Below are 17,308 nucleotides of genomic sequence, written 5' to 3'. Positions count from 1 at the left end.
ATGCTCATGGAGATGCTGCTGACTGCCTCAGGCATGAACGCTAAACGCTTTTTGGCTGAAGTGGCCTCCCTACGGCGCGCCGCAACGCGAACTCCAGAAACCGAAATCTTAAAGCTTTCAACCCAGCTCGCTCTCCCTCACCTACCTTCGTCATCCGTCTGCTAGTCATTTTGAACCTCTTGTTTCTGCACTTTATATCTTCGCCTGTCGTAATTTTACATCCACAAGCTCCACCATGTAAGATTTTTCGCAGGAAGTTTCTCATGTCTGGTACTGACCACCCTACAGGGAGAGCTTTGACAACATCTACCTAGACCTCTCAAAGCAGCCTGGAAAATGCAAGCTTGCTGAAAGTGGTCTGGGCTGGCGCCCATCCGGTGGTGGCGATACTTTCACTCTCGACAGCAGCAACATCGGCGCAGCCCAGTGGAGTCGCGCTGCGAAAGGCTTTGAGCTGAAGATTTTGTCGCGATCGTCTGGAGTGATTCAACTGGATGGATTTGATCAAGAGGTATATTTCACCGATCATTTTGCGACCATTGACCCGCAGACTGACAACCGAAAAAGGACCTTGAGCGACTGAGTAAAGCATTCAAGATCTGGTACGGGATTAACGTGGAGACCCGTGAACACGCTCTGCGAGGATGGAACTGGGGCAAGGCGGAATTCACAAAAGCAGAGCTAGCGTTTAACGTCCAGAATCGCCCCGCCTTCGAGGTCCCTTATTCCGAAATCTCAAACACCAACCTGGCCGGAAGAAACGAGGTCGCCGTTGAGTTTGCACTCCCCACCGGCGACGGAAACGATGCCGTGACAAAGCCCGGAAGCACAAAGAACCGAGGCCGCAAGGCTGCTGCAGGCCCCGATGAGCTGGTCGAAATGCGATTCTACATTCCTGGAACGGCCACGAAGAAGGAGAAGGTGGAAGGTGCCGAAGGCGCTGAGGGCGAGGAAGAAGACAACGAGGAAGGGACTGAGGAGCATAACGCTGCCAATCTCTTCTACGAGACACTTATGGACAAGGCTGAGATTGGAGACGTCGCCGGCGATACCTTTGCTACTTTCTTGGATGTCCTTCACCTCACGCCCAGAGGTCGCTTCGATATTGATATGTACGAATCGTCATTCCGGTTGCGCGGAAAGACATACGATTACAAGATCCAATATTCGGCCATTAAGAAATTCTTCCTTCTTCCCAAGAATGACGATACCCACACTCTTATCGTGCTTGGTCTTGATCCCCCTCTGCGACAGGGTCAAACTCGTTATCCTTTCCTGGTTATGCAGCTCAAGCTGGACGAGGAGATCAGCCTTGAGATGAATATGACAGAGTCAGTTTTCCTGCGCTTATGTTTTCTGCACCTACTAACAACCTTTTAGGGATATCTTGAACAGTCAGTACAAGGACAGATTGCAGCCGCACTATGAAGAGCCAATCCACCAAGTCGTCACCAAGGTCTTCCGAGGCTTATCTGGAAAGAAGGTCATCATGCCTTCCAAGGATTTCTCCAGGTCAGTAACTGCTCTACCTTTGCAACACCCCCAGATCCCATTGCTAACATGCACCACAGCCACCACGGCCACCAAGGTGTCAAGTGCTCAATCAAGGCCAACGAGGGTCTCCTGTACTTCTTGGATAAGAGCCTTATGTTTGTTCCCAAGCCCGCAACCTACATCCAAATGGAGAATATCGCGATTGTTACAATGTCGCGTGTCGGAGGCGCTGTTTCCGCCAGCCGAACCTTTGATATCACTGTTACCCTAAAGGGTGGCTTGGGCGAGCACCAATTTAGCAACATCAACCGGTAAGTGCCCCCAATGTCTCCTTTTTCGGGGATATACTGACATGACCAGCGAGGAACAAAAATCCCTCGAGGACTTTTTCAAGGCTAAGAACATCCGTATCAAGAACGAGATGGCCGAAGAGGTATGTGAAGTCTTTTTCCCTGGAATAATTATAGCAATTGCTAATCATCTCCCAGGCTGCTGGACTTATTGCTGCTGCCCTTGACAACGATGCCATGGGCTCCAGCGACGATGAAGTACGGGCTGACCGTGGATCAGCAGATGAGGATGAATCGTCAGTTGACGAAGACTTCGCTGGTTCTTCGGAATCTGATGTGGCCGAGGAGTTCGACTCTGATCACGAGAGTAGCGGTGATAGTGATGAGGAGATGGGCGATGCATCTGGTGAAGAGGGCGACAAGGAAGACGACCGTCCTAAGAAGAAGACCAAGACGGTTTAGATGTACAGCTAGTCTTTTTTCCCCAAAATATCCGAGTCTCTAATACATTTTATAGTCCAATGTTGTGATATAGTGGAGCTCACGTGAGTTGGTGATTGGCGGAACCAATTCTGGGGGTTTCTTAACCCCTGATCTCAGGAGATATCTGGCAAGTACACAAGTACCTACATGTACGTAAATTTGTATATGACAACAGCTTCCAAGCCCATTACCATTGGGGAATTGTACATTTCCGGTTGGAAATAGAACTGCAGTATGGCTTAAGAATCATGCAAGCTGGCACAAACAATCGGCGTTTTACGGTGTACGGAGTAAACAGTAGAAAAGACCCGAAATCAAGATAAAACAAGAGCAATTCGAGCCCAGAAAATAGACAAGTTAGAAAAATCTGCAAATATACGAGTCCAAAGGTGCCAATTGTATAGTTAAATGAACATATCAGGTGTTCTACGCGGGTCGATCCAAACCAACTCCAGAATAGCTGGGCCCCGACAACCTCCCCCTTTCTTTCCCAGACTGGCAGAACCTCCTTCTCTTCATCCTCCTTTCGTTTCATTTCCTCTTTTCTTTTCATCGTCTCTCGCTTCTGGTCAATTTAATCCCTTTTCTTTTTCTTTTTGAAAACAATTCCAGGTAAACCAATCCCCTTCTCCCCAATTTTTTTTTCCCCTATCGCGACAATTCGACCCCACTGAAGATTAGGAAAGGTAGCTGACGACATTCGTGATCTAGGGGATCTTAATTCACAGTTTTACATATCCTGAATCACCCCCTTCGCAATGTGTAAGCTATTCCCCAGGATCAGGAGACAAACAATCTCGAAGCTCTTCCCCAGACAAGATGCTGATAGGTTTGAAGCTTCACCACCACCTCCAAGCAGCCCCCCAGTTGCGTCTCCCGTCGCGTCCCGGGACTCACCCACTCCCAACAACGGCTTGGAGTCGCCTTACGTCGAGCGTAGCAACCCAATGGGCTCCGGTATCGCCCAGACCGTCACCTCCCGCGACCCCAAGGCCGCAGCTCAGGCTGCCACCGACATGAAGAACGTCGTTCGCCGGAAGCTGACTGGCTACGTGGGTTTCGCCAACCTGCCCAACCAGTGGCACCGCAAGAGTGTTCGCAAGGGCTTCAACTTCAATGTTATGGTTGTCGGTAAGTTAGACAACTGAGAATATTCTATGACCCAAGCTCATATCCACCAGGTGAATCTGGTCTCGGAAAGTCCACTCTCGTGAACACTCTGTTCAACACCTCGCTCTACCCCCGAAGGAGCGTACTGGCCCCAATGCCGATATCATCCCCAAGACCGTGTCTATCCAGTCGACCAGCGCCGACATCGAGGAAAACGGCGTGCGTCTCCGCCTGAGCGTTATTGATACCCCCGGCTTTGGTGACTTTGTCAACAACGATGACTCCTGGCGCCCGATTGTCGAGAATATCGAGCAGCGCTATGACACATACCTCGAGGCCGAGAACAAGGTCAACCGCAGCAACATTGTCGACAACCGCATCCACGCCTGTGTCTACTTCATCCAGCCTACCGGTCACTCCCTGAAGCCCCTGGATATCGAGGTGATGCGCCGTCTGCACACCAAGGTCAACCTGATCCCCGTCATTGCCAAGGCTGACACTCTGACCGACGAGGAGGTTGCCCTTTTCAAGCAGCGTGTATGTTTTTGGAAGCCCCGTTCAATTTGACTGTAACTGTGGATACTGACTATGATAGATCCTTGCCGACATCGAGCAACACTCCATCCAGATCTTCGAGGGTCCCCGCTACGAGCTTGACGACGAGGAGACCATTGCTGAGAACCAGGAGATCATGTCCAAGGTTCCTTTCGCCGTTGTTGGTGCCAACTCCGAGGTGAACACTGCTGACGGTCGTCGTGTCCGTGGCCGTAGCTACCCCTGGGGTATCATCGAGGTTGATAACGAGGAGCACTGTGACTTTGTCAAGCTGCGCCAGATGTTGATCCGCACCCACATGGAGGAGCTCAAGGAGCACACCAACAACTTCCTGTACGAGAACTACCGTTCCGACAAGCTCACCATGATGGGTGTTGCTCAGGACCCAAGCGTTTTCAAGGAGGTCAACCCTGCCGTCAAGCAGGAGGAGGAGCGCGCCCTGCACGAGCAGAAGCTGGCCAAGATGGAAGCCGAGATGAAGATGGTCTTCCAGCAGAAGGTCGCCGAAAAAGAAAGCAAGCTCAAACAGAGCGAAGACGAACTATATGCCAGACATCGCGAGATGAAGGATCAGCTAGACCGCCAGCGCGCAGAACTCGAGGAGAAGAAGGGTCGCCTCGAGACCGGGCGCCCCGTCGAAGAGAAGGGCAAGCGAAAGGGCTTCTCGCTTCGCTAATGTCCATGACTCTCCCGTTGTTTTTGCCTCTGCCTATACTTCTGGCAACTAACTGATCCCACTCTCGTTCTCTTTTTTTCCTTACACTTGTCACCCATCACACTCCCTTACCATCCCATGACGCAACTGCTTTCTCACTGGATGGACCCACGCACCGAAAAAAAGAATGGGGTTTTTTCTTACCGATTGATTGATAATACGATCCTGCGAGGGTCAGCCCGGGACCTTTCACTTCTTGTGATGTACTTTTTGCTACGCCATATCTTGTCTTGCCGCTTTTCTGTGTGCCCTATTACCCGCTCATTTCGTTATTTTCTTAGTGTTTGGGACATTTGGTTGTTCGCCGCCTGTCCATTGTGTTAGTCAATTCAGCGCTTCAGCTTTAGATTTGCAGATCACGTAAACGTCCACAGTATATAATAGTAGCTTTTGGATGTGTATGGAAGCTTGCATATGTAAGAGGTATAATCTGCACCCAGTCCACAAGTAAAGGGAACTACCCTATTTTACTTGCTGCTTGCCCCTGTCGAACGAATGGAGAGCAATAAGATCAACTGACTTATCAAGAAAGGGGAAAATCTTTGAAGATATAAAAATTATTCACATTGTGGTATGACAGCTTGTCTAGAGGCGCGTTGAATATGTTACGTAGACTGGAGAGAGCGTAATTTAGACTGCCTATGTTGTAGCTAAAGACAAATATATATGCAGTTCAACTATTAACCTATTCATTAGCTCCCACGAGCGCTGAACAATGCCTATGGACTAGCTTAGTACCCCCTGCCTGCCTATGCATGGGCTGGTTCTCGTCTACGATGTACTCTGAACGCATGCCTAGATCGTCTACAGATGTCCTGAAATCAAATTACCATCAGAGGCTATAGATAGAAAAGTCTCTTGTACAAAGTATGCTTTCCCGCCATTTTCTGACACGTAATTATAAGACTGGAAAGAGGGAAAACTCTCCTCAAGACATTTAAGAAAAGTATCCGACAAGCTCACTGAAAAGACTACCTAAGAGCCATATAAGAGGCCATCTACTCTTGTAGACGTGAAACCCGCTAAATCATCTATGAAGCTCTACTCCGTATGGCTTTTATGCCATCGATGTTTGTAGTATCAGCAGACCTTGGAATCATACTGGAGGTTGAAACTCGAAAGGCACTATGTTTACTTACAGTCATACCTATAGATTGGACCTTGTCTAGCTGGAATTAGCTCATTTGGTAAGACCTTACCTAGGTATTGACTATTAGTCTCACTAGTCTCTCTCAATCTATCATTAGTTCAATATAAATGGAGTGAAATATCATTATTTACGAACAATATGTATCCTAAAAGACATTCTTTTTCTGCTATCTTGTCAGTGAGCCGTATCTAGAACTTGTCAGAATTTGCTGCTTACCTCTGCCAAAATCGTCAATCCTGATCGATAAGGATGAAGCATCGGCGTCATACAGAATGCCATAGGGTCGTTGGGAGCCCATCAGATACTGCGGAGCTCTCGAGTCCACCTCAATCCCAGGGAGCTAGGAGACGGGACTAAACTCTGGTGGCATAAGAAGGTTCTGAAACTTCGTCTGGTTCGTGTTAGAAGTATGTTTGCAGTGTATAGATTTAAGGGAATGTTGTTCAAAATGGTCAAGAAGGGAAAGAACATATTCTTGGCTAGGATGAGGCGTTGCCAACTGCGACAATTCAGTAAGAATAGAGAGCTCCTTGCTCCTCTCCGAAGCAGTAGTTTTGAATAATTTCAATGTGACATCTCTCTGCACCCTATAGTGAGAGCTCAGAAATTGGTAGAAGCTAAGATAAGGGCTTACCTGTTATCCCATGCATGCCACACGGTAGAAAATTAGCCATATGACCATTTCCCGGTAATCTCGCATTTCTCATAAAACAGATCTCCTAGATGCACGGGATGGTAACCACCGGGTTTAAAGATATAGCGAATAAAGATATAAGAAAGGTCTTGGAATCAGTGGCACTGACTCGGTGCTTGCAACCTGTCAGAGGAATAGGAAAATCAATATGTTGTCTTGCATTCAGTGACTTGAAGGAGAGAAGAAGCTATGGAGAGCTATGGAAGAGTGAGACGGGCGAAAGCCCTCAGAGGGAAGCATGTGACCACTATCCAGCGGACCTGTCTGACAAAAGGATAATAATTGACTCGGTCAAGTCGGACGTTTAGAGCTCTGTAGCGGGAGGAAACAGTGGGCCTCTAGCCTAAGTCAATGGTTCATTAGTCTCTCCAAAATGAGTCCTCAATGTATTCAAAAGGGTCCGCAAACTGCTTGGGTAATCGTGTCTTACCCTATGTAGAGTTGACGTCTTCCCATCCCGGGCCAGAAAATATAGTTCTATAAACTGTTGTATCAGTGAATGGTGATAGAATAATACGCCCAGGCTTTTATGGAATAGCCAATTACCAGGAATCCTCCATTTGGCTGCTAAGACTGTCTTGTGTTGGTCATAACATTTGAACTACATGACAAGGGCTAGAGGAGTCACGTGTGATATATGTGACGTCATTGGTATTATATCCTAGCCCAGCAGGTATGGCTGAGCGGAAAACGCCCGAGCAATATCTCACTCATCTGGGTGCAGGGAGTCCCTCTAAAGCTTACGGTTCAAACTGCGCAAAAAGCTGATTTGGGGCAGGGAGCCCCTCTATCCTTGAGCCTTCCTAAGAGATGGGCAAGGATCAGAGATCTCTGCCCGGAATCATCTTTTTGTTATTCTTTTTATGTATTATTAAATGCATTCGTTTTGCTATGGTGGGAGTACATGCATAACTTACGCCCTTCCGAAGGTACAGGGCGAGATTTATGCACGAGGGGGCATTGTCATGGTATATATTCTTTGTACTTCTTTGTCCCCGACAAAATGGACTCTTTTTCTTTTATGTTATTGTTAGGCCTACCACGACTGTTTGAAGTGTTTGCTCTACAGTGTATTACCAGAGAAGAGATAGGGAAAAACAGATGTCAGAAAAGGCACCCTAGACACCTCCATATCAACTAGGACAGCCGACATGCGTCTTCTTTCTTTTCGTCCTATCCTTATTCCAATCATTTGAGGAACACAGCTAGTATAAGGCAACTGGACCAAAGTTTTGGTGAGCATTACAATTGACCGATGATGATGTGAGCATTTTTGTTATGGTACACATTTGGGACCTGATCCGAAAGTGACTGGTCCCGAGAAAATAGAAAGAAACACGCCTGCATCAAGGGAAATAAGGAATATCAAATGAACAATATCAACCCCGGTTTACCAGGCCTCGGTTTCGAAGTTCTCAACCCCAAAGTACGAGGCAACAACTGTACGGTCCGAGAACTTGCGACCCGCCAGCGCCTTAAGAGCGTTGGTAGCGGACTCGGCACTATCATACTTAATGAAGATTTTGCCGGCACCATGTCCGCGACGGGGGATCTTCATTCCAAGAATCTTTCCAAATTTGACACATTCCTCGCGCACATCTTCCATGATTTCTTCGTAATCTTCGTCATTGAGAAGCTCGTCAAGAGTGACCATGTTGAGAAGCTGCAAGACCTGAGTGGTCTCGAGATCCTGGGAGGTGGTCTTAGCGAACATCTGCATGGCATTGACGCCCATGTCAAGCCCAGAGGCTTGTGTGGTTCCAATGCTGGCGCGAACAAACTTGAGTTGGCGATCACCGAGTTCCATGCCGTTCAAACCTTCGACGGCAAGAGCAGTGTTGTTCGGGTCGACGTATTCATAAAAGGCAATTCCCTGGAAAAGTTAGTCGCTAAATCTGAACAGTAGGGAGATATTCCAACTTACCCGAGACTCCTCTGTAGCAGCATCTTTGACCAGAACAAACGACTTGAGCTCGCCGAATGAGGTCAGCAGCATGATGATAGCTTCCTCATTAATGTAGGAGGGAATGTTGGAGATGCAGATCTTGTTAGGTGAGTCAGGCACCTCGCTCAGCACAACGCCCTGCTGGACTGGCTGGCTAGCGCTGCCGTCGGGAACAATATAATCCTTTGGTCGTCGCACTTCGAGACCCTTATCCCCACTCTCCGCCATAGTAATTCCGTCGAAGGCCAATGCGACTGTGGCGTCATTTGGATCCTTGAACTCCAGAAGTGCGAAGGACTTATCTTCAGAAACTTGAGCTGAGATGCAGGGATCGACATTGTGGATAACGTTGAGACCATTCAACTGAAGATTGAAGAAAGAAATAACGCCATCGCCTGAGACACCGGGCGGGATATTGTAAACGAAAAGGCGCTTGGATTGGCGAGAGTTGGAGGGCTTGAGGGCAGCGTTGTCACTTTCGCCAGTGGGAGGGTTCAGGAAGTCCTTCATGCGGCTGGGATCCATTGGCTGCTGACGCGGAGCTCCGGGAAGAGGGAACATCCCTGAGATCTTTGCCTGTTCAGCCGTAACATTCTCGTAACCAGGAGGCTTCATATCCCATTGAGTCAGACGGCGTTTGCGGGTCAACACCGAGGGGACATCTGTTAGATCAGGAGTAGGCTCCTTGCGCCGCGGGGGTGTGGCACTTCGCTTGCGCTCTCTTCTCTCACGGTCTCCACGGTCTCCGCGATCACCACGGTCTCCGCCACCACGTCCGCCCCGTCGGTCATCAAACAGGTCACGGCGGGGCCTCTCGTCAAAGTCACGTCGGCGACCACCGCTTCGATCACCCCCACCGCGCTCAGCCCGGTCACCACGGTCCCAGTCTCGATCATCACGGCGGCCAGAGTAGCGGTCTTCACGCTCACGGGCACGGTAGTCGCGGCTGGTAGAGTATGAGTTCACTTCGCGCTCCCGACGGGAGTCACCTCGGGATCCATGATGGGGCGAACGCGATCGGCGTCGTTCACCACGATCAGTCCGATCGCCCCGTTCAGCTCCACGCTCGCTTCCACGTTCCGCACCGCGCTCAGCACCTCGTTCGGCAGCTCGGTCAGCTCCCCGTTCGGTTCTGTCACCTCGGTCTCGATCACGTCGCTCGTCGCGCTAGAATTGGGGTTAGTCGCCGCGGTTGCGATCAAACATTAGCTGGTACTTACGAAGTAATCGCGGGAGCGTCCAGTGTCTGAGAGGTATTAGCATTGAATTCAGTAGTAATTATAGGGATACATACCTCTGGATGAGTAGGTGTCGCCGTTCATGTTGAAGTTGGTTGAGGAAATGAAGCTTTGTCGCCAGTGAAGGGGAAAACTCACGACCCGGAGCTGCAGGCGGTGAGGGCGCTACCGCCAGAGTGTCGATTGGCCTGCCAGCAGAAAAAGACCAGCATGGAGACAGCGACTCCGCAGCCTTGGATAACTGATTTCATGTTTCAATAATGTCCGCAGGTGCTTTGTCAGAATGGCAGAAGCTGCCTTTAAGCTTGAGTGAGCTTTGTATCAACACTACCCTCAGATGTGGACAGTCCTTCAGGTTTGTCAGCCAAGTTCTCGGCACCGAGGATTGTGTACCAAATGACTGACCCTTTTAGGTGGCAGAACCTCCCAGAGAATCAGGAATGGCGATGTGTTCTTTATGGTCATTTTATGTCGCTTAAACAAGACCCAGATTTCTTGTACTATAGATCTGTGCAACCCCCTTCCCATACAATCACACCAACCTCCGACAATGACCATCTCGTCCGCATTATCAAACATTACTTCAACTTAACACCAAATTTGACCGAACTCTACTCCCAATGGTCATCACAAGATCCCAACTTCAAGAAAAAGGCTGCCCAATTCACTGGGATTAGGATCCTTCGGCAAGATGCGTGGGAAGCGTTGATATCATTCATCTGCAGCAGCAACAATAATATTGCACGGATCTCGCAAATGGTGGAGAAACTTTGCATACATTATGGAAAACCTGTGGCCACAATTGAAGGGCGTGCATATTATGACTTTCCTCCCCCAGGAGCATTAACTGGCAACGACGTGGAAAGCAATCTGCGCAAGTTAGGGTTTGGATACCGGGCCAAGTACATATATCAAACTGCGCTTATGGTATCAGCCCGAGAGAAGGGCTGGTTAGACAACTTGAGCAACCCCGAGTGTCCAGCATTTGGCGTTGATCCTCAACCTAGCGGCGAAATGAAGCCAGAAGGACGAGAGGGTTATCGTGAGGCCCATGAAAAGCTTCTTGAGCTACAGGGAGTCGGACCAAAAGTCTCAGACTGTGTTAGTCTGATGGGCTTAGGCTGGGGAGAGTCTGTGCCGGTTGATACTCATGGTGAGCTCTCTTAATGATAACTCTAATCTCTCTCTAATCCGTTACGGCAGTGTGGCAAATCGCACAGCGAGACTACAAATTTGGAAAAAGTTCCAACAAGAATTTGAACAAGACAACTTATGATGCTGTCGCCAATCATTTCCGCAAGCTTTGGGGCAAAGAAGCTGGATGGGCTCATAGTGTGCTTTTCACTGCGGACCTGCGGACCTTTGCAGACAAACTTGCTGCAACCAAGAAGGTTAATGTGAAAGTGAAGGATGAAGAGTCTGATGTCAAGATTGAGACAAAAGTGACAACTGCTCTCTCTTTGGAGGCTCCTAAGGAGGAAGACATGGAGGAAGATGCCAAAGTGAAAGTCAAGGTCGAGGACATAGATCATGCCAAGCCCAGCAGCATGAAGCGCAAGGGAGCCGAAACCATTGTTCCAGCGGCTCAAACAACGGAGACACGAAGAGTGTCCAAGCGACTTAGGCGCTGAGGGCTGTTAGGGACCAGATCTATCACGACTACTACTCATTACAGAAAGATATCTGCGAATCTTGTACTACAACATTGCAAAGCAACCAAATTAGATGCCATAGGCACGAATGTACGGAGGCATAAGTCTTGTACGATAAATATGTGCATTTGTATTCGATAATCTTAGCTATACCAACAGTCAATTCCTATAACCGTAGTTAGTATAACAGCCTAACAACTCGTAACAGAGTCTTGAAGTTGAAAAAAGTAGATCAGAAGTCCAGGTAGATCATCGAGATAGCATCCGAAAACACTAACTCTGACATAAGAGGTACCAGAAAATAAAGTAAAACAAATGCGTTGTATCATCATGAAGAGGGTTGAAAATTGAGCAAAAAGAGCTGAAACTGACCTGATATTGACGGTGGCAAGATGATGAATGGCGTGTCGAGTGTAAATAATCACAACTTGCACTCAAGATGAACCAGAAATCATTAATTCCAATCAACTCAAGTGCAAAATCGAGATTATTGGTTGTCGGGGGTGAGATAAAATAAGAAGGGAAACAGGATGAAGTTTTATCAACGAAAAGAAATAAGCGAAGTCAATCACGTGACCCCACACAGGCCCCATCTTTCCCGTCCACATTCATCCTGAGCACTTCTTGATTTTCGATCTTTCATCCACGCCGACAACCGACCAGATTTCCTCCGCCGGACACATCACCAATCCAAAATGGGTCGTCTTCACTCCAAGGGCAAGGGCATTGCCTCTTCCGCCATCCCCTACTCCCGCACTGCTCCCGCGTGGCTCAAGACCACCCCCGACCAGGTTGTCGACCACATCTGCAAGCTGGCCAAGAAGGGTGCCACTCCTTCCCAGATCGGTGTTGTCCTCCGTGACTCCCACGGCATTGCCCAGGTCAAGATTGTTACTGGTATGGAAATTCGGCGAAACGCGACCCCAGGAGTTTGAGGATTGAAATTTTCTAACATTTTGACACAGGTAACAAGATCCTCCGTATCTTGAAGTCCAGCGGTACGACTCCCTCCGCCCATATAATTACATCCGTCGGGTGAAGAGAGCGAACAATTTGTGTGGACAGACTTTTCTGGTTCGGTAAAAGAACCGTTAAATCTCGAAGCACAAAATGCTCCTCTCTCTCCCCGACAACTGGTCGCAGAAATGCATCAGCAATTAAGCCTCTGCTTGGTCAAGAATATCTAGACTGACAGAGAGATTTTGGAATACAGGCCTCGCTCCCGAACTCCCCGAGGACCTTTACTTCCTGATCAAGAAGGTAAAAACTTTTTTGCCCTCTCCCTCCTATCTCTATCCCGGCAAATCATGCTAATCTCGACTTATCCAGGCCGTCGCTGTCCGCAAGCACCTTGAGCGTAACCGCAAGGACAAGGACTCCAAGTTCCGCCTGATTCTCATCGAGTCCCGCATCCACCGTCTGTCTCGCTACTACAAGACCGTCGGTGTCCTGCCCCCACCTGGCGCTACGAGAGCGCCACTGCCTCCACCCTTGTCGCATAAGCGCATTTTGGGAGGATGAGTGGTTGACGGAGGGAACCCATCGGATCGTCGTGATCGTCGTATCTGGAGGGTCTATCTTCTGCTAGATACAACAAAAAAGATTACGATTATTTGATACCCTGTTCATGAATGCTCTATAATCCATTTGTAGCTGTAGGCTCGGCTAGTAGTTGCCCATATACTCAGTTTAAATATTAATGATCGCCAGCCATGTCAATGTAAAGTGGGTACTCGAGCAGTAGTAGATTGATACTAGTCCCAACCATCAATCACTGTGATGTATGTATGTGCCTAGTATCTGACCTATGTTCTTTGAATTGACAGATTTTCGAGGCAATGCAGTAAAGATATTATAGATCACAATTGGCTCTCACCTCCCTCGCCACAGCATTACAAAGCTCAACTTTGACACCAGCCGCCAACAAGATATGGATCCAAAGGCGCTGAGTGTTGCTCAACCGATCATTCTCCGATTTGACCTCAGCGAACATCACCGTTTTCGTTTCATGGTTCCAGAGAAACAAGTCCGGGATTCCCCCACCACGCTGCTGGTACTCTTGAGCCATAACCTTGCAGATGGTAGCAAGTGCCTCTCCCCGGAAACATTGCACGATCTCAACCAAGTCATCTAAACCGAAAGACCAGTCAAGTCCAACAGCGCAGGGCTGCGCCTCCGCCTCACGAGAATGGACCTCACGAATGATCCGCTCCGCATCCCCATTCGTGATCTCAACAAGCCGGTGATTAATTTCCGATGCACGAGACGGGTAGAAGACATCGGTGTGGAGATCAAGCGGACACGTCTGAAAGGCAGTCTGGAAGACATTCGGTACGTATGTGAACAGGATATCGTAGAAGAGGTAGCCAAACTGTGATCAAGGTCAGGGTCAGCTCGATTCTTTGGATATCCCAGTGCTACTTTGTAGGGGTAAGACTCACCAGCGTCCGCACAATCCCTCCCTCGGAGTGATAGCCCTTCCATCCATGATCACGGTACCAACTCAGACACATACTCTCCACCCTGCACTCGCCACCCTCTCTCTCATCAACCCAAACAGTAGCTTTCCCCTTCCGCGGAGCTTCACCCGTATCAATACGGATACCTTCAATTGTCCGCTCAGCAGCCTTGCCTAGCATGACATGTCCAAAATCATGCTGCTCGCGTTTGACAACCCGTAGCGCCTTTTCCAGCTTCGTGATCCGCTTCTGTAGGTCATAATGAAAGATAAGATGGCACAGCGGGTCTTCCAGCCCGGCCTCACACGTCCGCAGCGCAGTTCTCTTCCAATGCTTGCGCTGGGCTTCTTCGCTGCGTTCCTCTGAAGGCGTAAGCGCCCACATATAGTGTTCCTCTAGCAGTGCCTTTCGTTGATACCAAGCGCCGCGTCGCGCCGCGTGGAAGAGACGTTGCGCCAGGAGTTCTTCTAGCACCTCGTGCTCACGTTTATGCTCCTTGAACCGCCCGAGCGGGTTGAGACTCTTGTGGATGATTCTTGTGAGCACCCATGCCGGCGAGAACCGGCGGAGGTATGCGCCTTCGCCGCTTTCGTAGATGCTGTCTTCTTTTTTTTGCTCTTGCTCGACTAGCTCTTTCCATCGGGGATAAGACTTGTTGGCAAGGTCGATGATTTGTTGGAGAGAGTCGGTCGTAACTGGGCCGTTGAATTCGAGGATGTTGTCAATGGCAAATTGGGTTTGTATTGCTGATTCGAATTCCAGTAGCGCTTCTCTGGAGGGGAAGATGGAATTCGAGCGACAGACGATATATTCAGGAAAATTTCTTTTGGTCATCTTGGCTAGGATGATCGTTGTGAGGGACTTCTCGGTCCACTCTGTTGAACGATAGAATACTAGGTGTACTCGCTCGAAGAGAGCGCGAGGCACTGACGAAATCCTGATACATCCACCAGTGTAGTCCAGTATCTTCTGAGTAAAATATCCGTCTCTGTTGTTTGCGTCTTTGAGTCCTGTTTGGGTCTGACTCGTTTCGCGAAGAGCCGCCAGCAGCTCTTTCTTGCTCTTGCCCTGGACCTTGGCCTCCTTTGCAAACACCTTGAGTTCTTCCAGCAGTAGAAGTGATGAAGCCTCTTCCAGCGTTGTGATCACTTCTATGCCTTCTGCGAATCTGTATGTACCGCCGGGTTCTGCACCAGGCAGGCTCCGGTCCCGCTGTAGGTCCCCAGCAACAGAGGATAAATCCGAGATATCGGAATAGTAGTTCAACCTGTTGATACGGTGCCATGCAGAGGTCTTGCGGAGGAATAGTCGAACATACCTGGTCAAACATTAATCTCAGCCATGGCTCATCACGTTCAATAGGAAGGACATACAAATACTGGGATTCGTATGACAGCCCCCGCCACTGCGTAAAGATTTCCATTTCGGCTTCGTTAAAAAGATGCGCTTCCTCGTCCAGCACAGTTTCCAGCGCCAGGTTGAATGCATCCACATAGATGGAGCTTTTGCCTTTCTGCCAGGCACCATCTCGTAGCCTCACATGTAATCCCAACTCAGAGTCATTCTGTGACGCCTCGTACTGCTCGATCGCGTCCTCGTCGGTCTTGATCGCAGGAAGAGAAGTCTCAAGTTCTGTTTGGCTGTTGGTAATAACCCCTATATCGTCCACTGCAGGAGTCTCTCCTGCCGTGACCGAGGAACTCGGACTCGGTGGTGGTTTAGTATCTGCGTCTGTACTGAAATCCTCTTTTTCAAAAGTCCGCCGACGTTTCGTGGGGCGCTGCGTCTCCCAAAAGTTCAGCAAGGACATAATCTCTCGTGTCCATAGATGCAGTCAGTCCCAACGACTCGAATCTCCGAGCATAAGTAGACACGAACGACGTGTCTCGCGAACAGGTTTGAAACACGAAATCACGTGCTCCATATAGCTATGAAGCTGTTTGTCCTGTTTGCATATGACATAGACAAAGAGGCACAGCCAGACACATAAGAAAAGGTACTAAACAATGACAGTATGAGAAGACAAAGAAATATCATCTGAATATCATCCGAAACTCCCCTAAGTGCAACCTCTAGATATAATAATGGCCCTACCAGTAAGCCCCATCTCTCCCTCCCTCACGGATCGACCTCCGAGCTCCACAGCTTCCGCTCCGCCAGCATTCGATTCCACTGTCATAACTCCTCCCCCCAAAGCTACGATTCCCAGGCTCTCAATTAACCTGTGTAGCCTCCCAACCTCTCAATCTCAGATCCACCCGCATCCTCGGCTCTTACGTCTACATCCCAAACAAAACCCACATCCACAATGGGCGAAACAAACGGCGCGGGCTCTGGCACGCCGCTTGGCGATTTGAGCAGTATTTCTGCGGGCCAGATTCGCCCCGGTGGCGCACCGGCGCGTGTCTATCTCAATGAGAAGGTCGTGCCGTATTTGCTTGACGGGATGAAGTCTGTTGCGCGTGAACAGTGAGTGGAGTACCATGGCTGGCTTCTCCTATACTGGTCTGCTGGATGGATTCACTGATCTCCTTTCCTTTTGTGCTAGGCCTACCAATCCTCTCCGTGTTCTCGGCGAATTCTTGCTCCAAAAGAGCAATGAAGTGGAGGGCGAGACTAAGAAAGAGTCGGAGTAGAGAGAAAAAGGGATCGGGTTTCTTGGGCGTTTGGTGCTTGGTTGGCTGTTCTGGTACCCATTTTATTGTTTCCCTTTTTTTTTTTTCCGTGAAGGCATAGATGGCTTTGGTTTGAAAAGCTTGTGAGTGTACCTTGATGTACACTCAGACGGTCACCATTTGATACCCCGGTCAATGTCTATACCTCTCCTACTAGTAGGTTCTGAAGAATAGGGGAAAAGCAAAACAGTGAGAGTGATATCTTAGAAAGTGAGGTGATGATTATTTGACTAGTAAAGTAGATTACATCCAAGCAGAAGAGTATTTTGCCCCATGTATTCCACATCGTGGCTAATTAATTCCTTCTTTTAACACGAAGAAGTGAGAAACATCCAAAGAGGTGTCGCAGTTCTCTTTTGGAGAGAACGTCCCTAATATCATCTTGAATGGGTCGGACTCTTGAAGCCTTACGTCGCCATGGACAGAGGCCACATAAGCAGGCGACTTTAAGTGCGAAAGAATATATAGAGACCAGTATGGCCCATTATTCTTTGATAGAGACCCAATTTCAATGATCAAAGAAAATGCACCGGATTCGAGACTCACGAGGACCGCCTGGATATGTACGTTGCTGCTCAAAAGAGGACTTCGGGATGCCCATGATCTTCCAAGTAGCGTGGCATCTCATCTTAGAGCTCTAGATGAGCCAAGCTAAACTCCTGCAAAGGGCGCATGGGATATTCCAATACAAGTCGATATATAGTCCAATAAGCTTGGGGATTCCTGAGTAGTATAAGTACAAGGTCCTATCCCGACCAAATATTCGGGAAGAACAAAGGAGCCCGAAAGAAAAAAAAAAAAACCTAGACAGGTCAGTGTAACACATCTCACCTTTGGCATCAATCTCC

At 48.8% G+C, this 17,308-nt stretch overlaps 7 protein-coding genes across 7 annotated transcripts; 5 read left to right on the top strand and 2 right to left on the bottom strand.

The window, feature by feature from the left end:
- On the top strand, window positions 1-2,246 carry N7500_006640 (FACT complex subunit POB3; the record flags this gene model as incomplete). The annotated part of the gene is made up of 7 exons (XM_056677784.1): window positions 1-149; window positions 289-511; window positions 568-1,331; window positions 1,381-1,512; window positions 1,572-1,805; window positions 1,855-1,927; window positions 1,983-2,246. The coding sequence occupies 7 exons, from the start codon at window positions 1-3 to the stop codon at window positions 2,244-2,246; spliced, it is 1,839 nt and encodes a 612-aa protein (XP_056532784.1).
- Window positions 2,247-3,025: 779 nt separating this feature from the next.
- Window positions 3,026-4,608, top strand: aspB (septin AspB; the record flags this gene model as incomplete). The annotated part of the gene is made up of 3 exons (XM_056677783.1): window positions 3,026-3,398; window positions 3,469-3,914; window positions 3,973-4,608. The coding sequence occupies 3 exons, from the start codon at window positions 3,026-3,028 to the stop codon at window positions 4,606-4,608; spliced, it is 1,455 nt and encodes a 484-aa protein (XP_056532783.1).
- A 3,273-nt stretch (window positions 4,609-7,881) lies between these two features.
- Window positions 7,882-9,758, bottom strand: N7500_006638 (splicing factor u2af large subunit; the record flags this gene model as incomplete). Its single annotated transcript, XM_056677782.1, has 4 exons — window positions 7,882-8,364; window positions 8,416-9,603; window positions 9,657-9,682; window positions 9,731-9,758. The coding sequence occupies 4 exons, from the start codon at window positions 9,756-9,758 to the stop codon at window positions 7,882-7,884; spliced, it is 1,725 nt and encodes a 574-aa protein (XP_056532782.1).
- A 176-nt stretch (window positions 9,759-9,934) lies between these two features.
- N7500_006637 (8-oxoguanine glycosylase OGG1) lies at window positions 9,935-11,305 on the top strand (the record flags this gene model as incomplete). The annotated part of the gene is made up of 3 exons (XM_056677781.1): window positions 9,935-10,029; window positions 10,088-10,827; window positions 10,878-11,305. 3 exons carry the CDS (start codon window positions 9,935-9,937, stop codon window positions 11,303-11,305), a joined length of 1,263 nt encoding a protein of 420 aa, XP_056532781.1.
- A 716-nt stretch (window positions 11,306-12,021) lies between these two features.
- N7500_006636 (40S ribosomal uS15 domain-containing protein) lies at window positions 12,022-12,847 on the top strand (the record flags this gene model as incomplete). Its single annotated transcript, XM_056677780.1, has 4 exons — window positions 12,022-12,223; window positions 12,292-12,324; window positions 12,540-12,586; window positions 12,656-12,847. 4 exons carry the CDS (start codon window positions 12,022-12,024, stop codon window positions 12,845-12,847), a joined length of 474 nt encoding a protein of 157 aa, XP_056532780.1.
- Window positions 12,848-13,178: 331 nt separating this feature from the next.
- Window positions 13,179-15,595, bottom strand: N7500_006635 (fanconi-associated nuclease 1; the record flags this gene model as incomplete). The annotated part of the gene is made up of 3 exons (XM_056677779.1): window positions 13,179-13,697; window positions 13,768-15,103; window positions 15,159-15,595. The coding sequence occupies 3 exons, from the start codon at window positions 15,593-15,595 to the stop codon at window positions 13,179-13,181; spliced, it is 2,292 nt and encodes a 763-aa protein (XP_056532779.1).
- A 274-nt stretch (window positions 15,596-15,869) lies between these two features.
- Window positions 15,870-16,421, top strand: N7500_006634 (DPY30/SDC1 family protein; the record flags this gene model as incomplete). The annotated part of the gene is made up of 3 exons (XM_056677778.1): window positions 15,870-15,881; window positions 16,016-16,254; window positions 16,334-16,421. The coding sequence occupies 3 exons, from the start codon at window positions 15,870-15,872 to the stop codon at window positions 16,419-16,421; spliced, it is 339 nt and encodes a 112-aa protein (XP_056532778.1).
- Window positions 16,422-17,308: the final 887 nt, after the last annotated feature.

Source organism: Penicillium coprophilum, assembly GCF_028826855.1.
Source record: "Penicillium coprophilum strain IBT 35676 chromosome Unknown utg000004l_segment0_segment0, whole genome shotgun sequence".
Taxonomy (NCBI): domain Eukaryota; kingdom Fungi; phylum Ascomycota; class Eurotiomycetes; order Eurotiales; family Aspergillaceae; genus Penicillium; species Penicillium coprophilum.
This window is presented reverse-complemented; position numbering and strand designations above follow the sequence as displayed.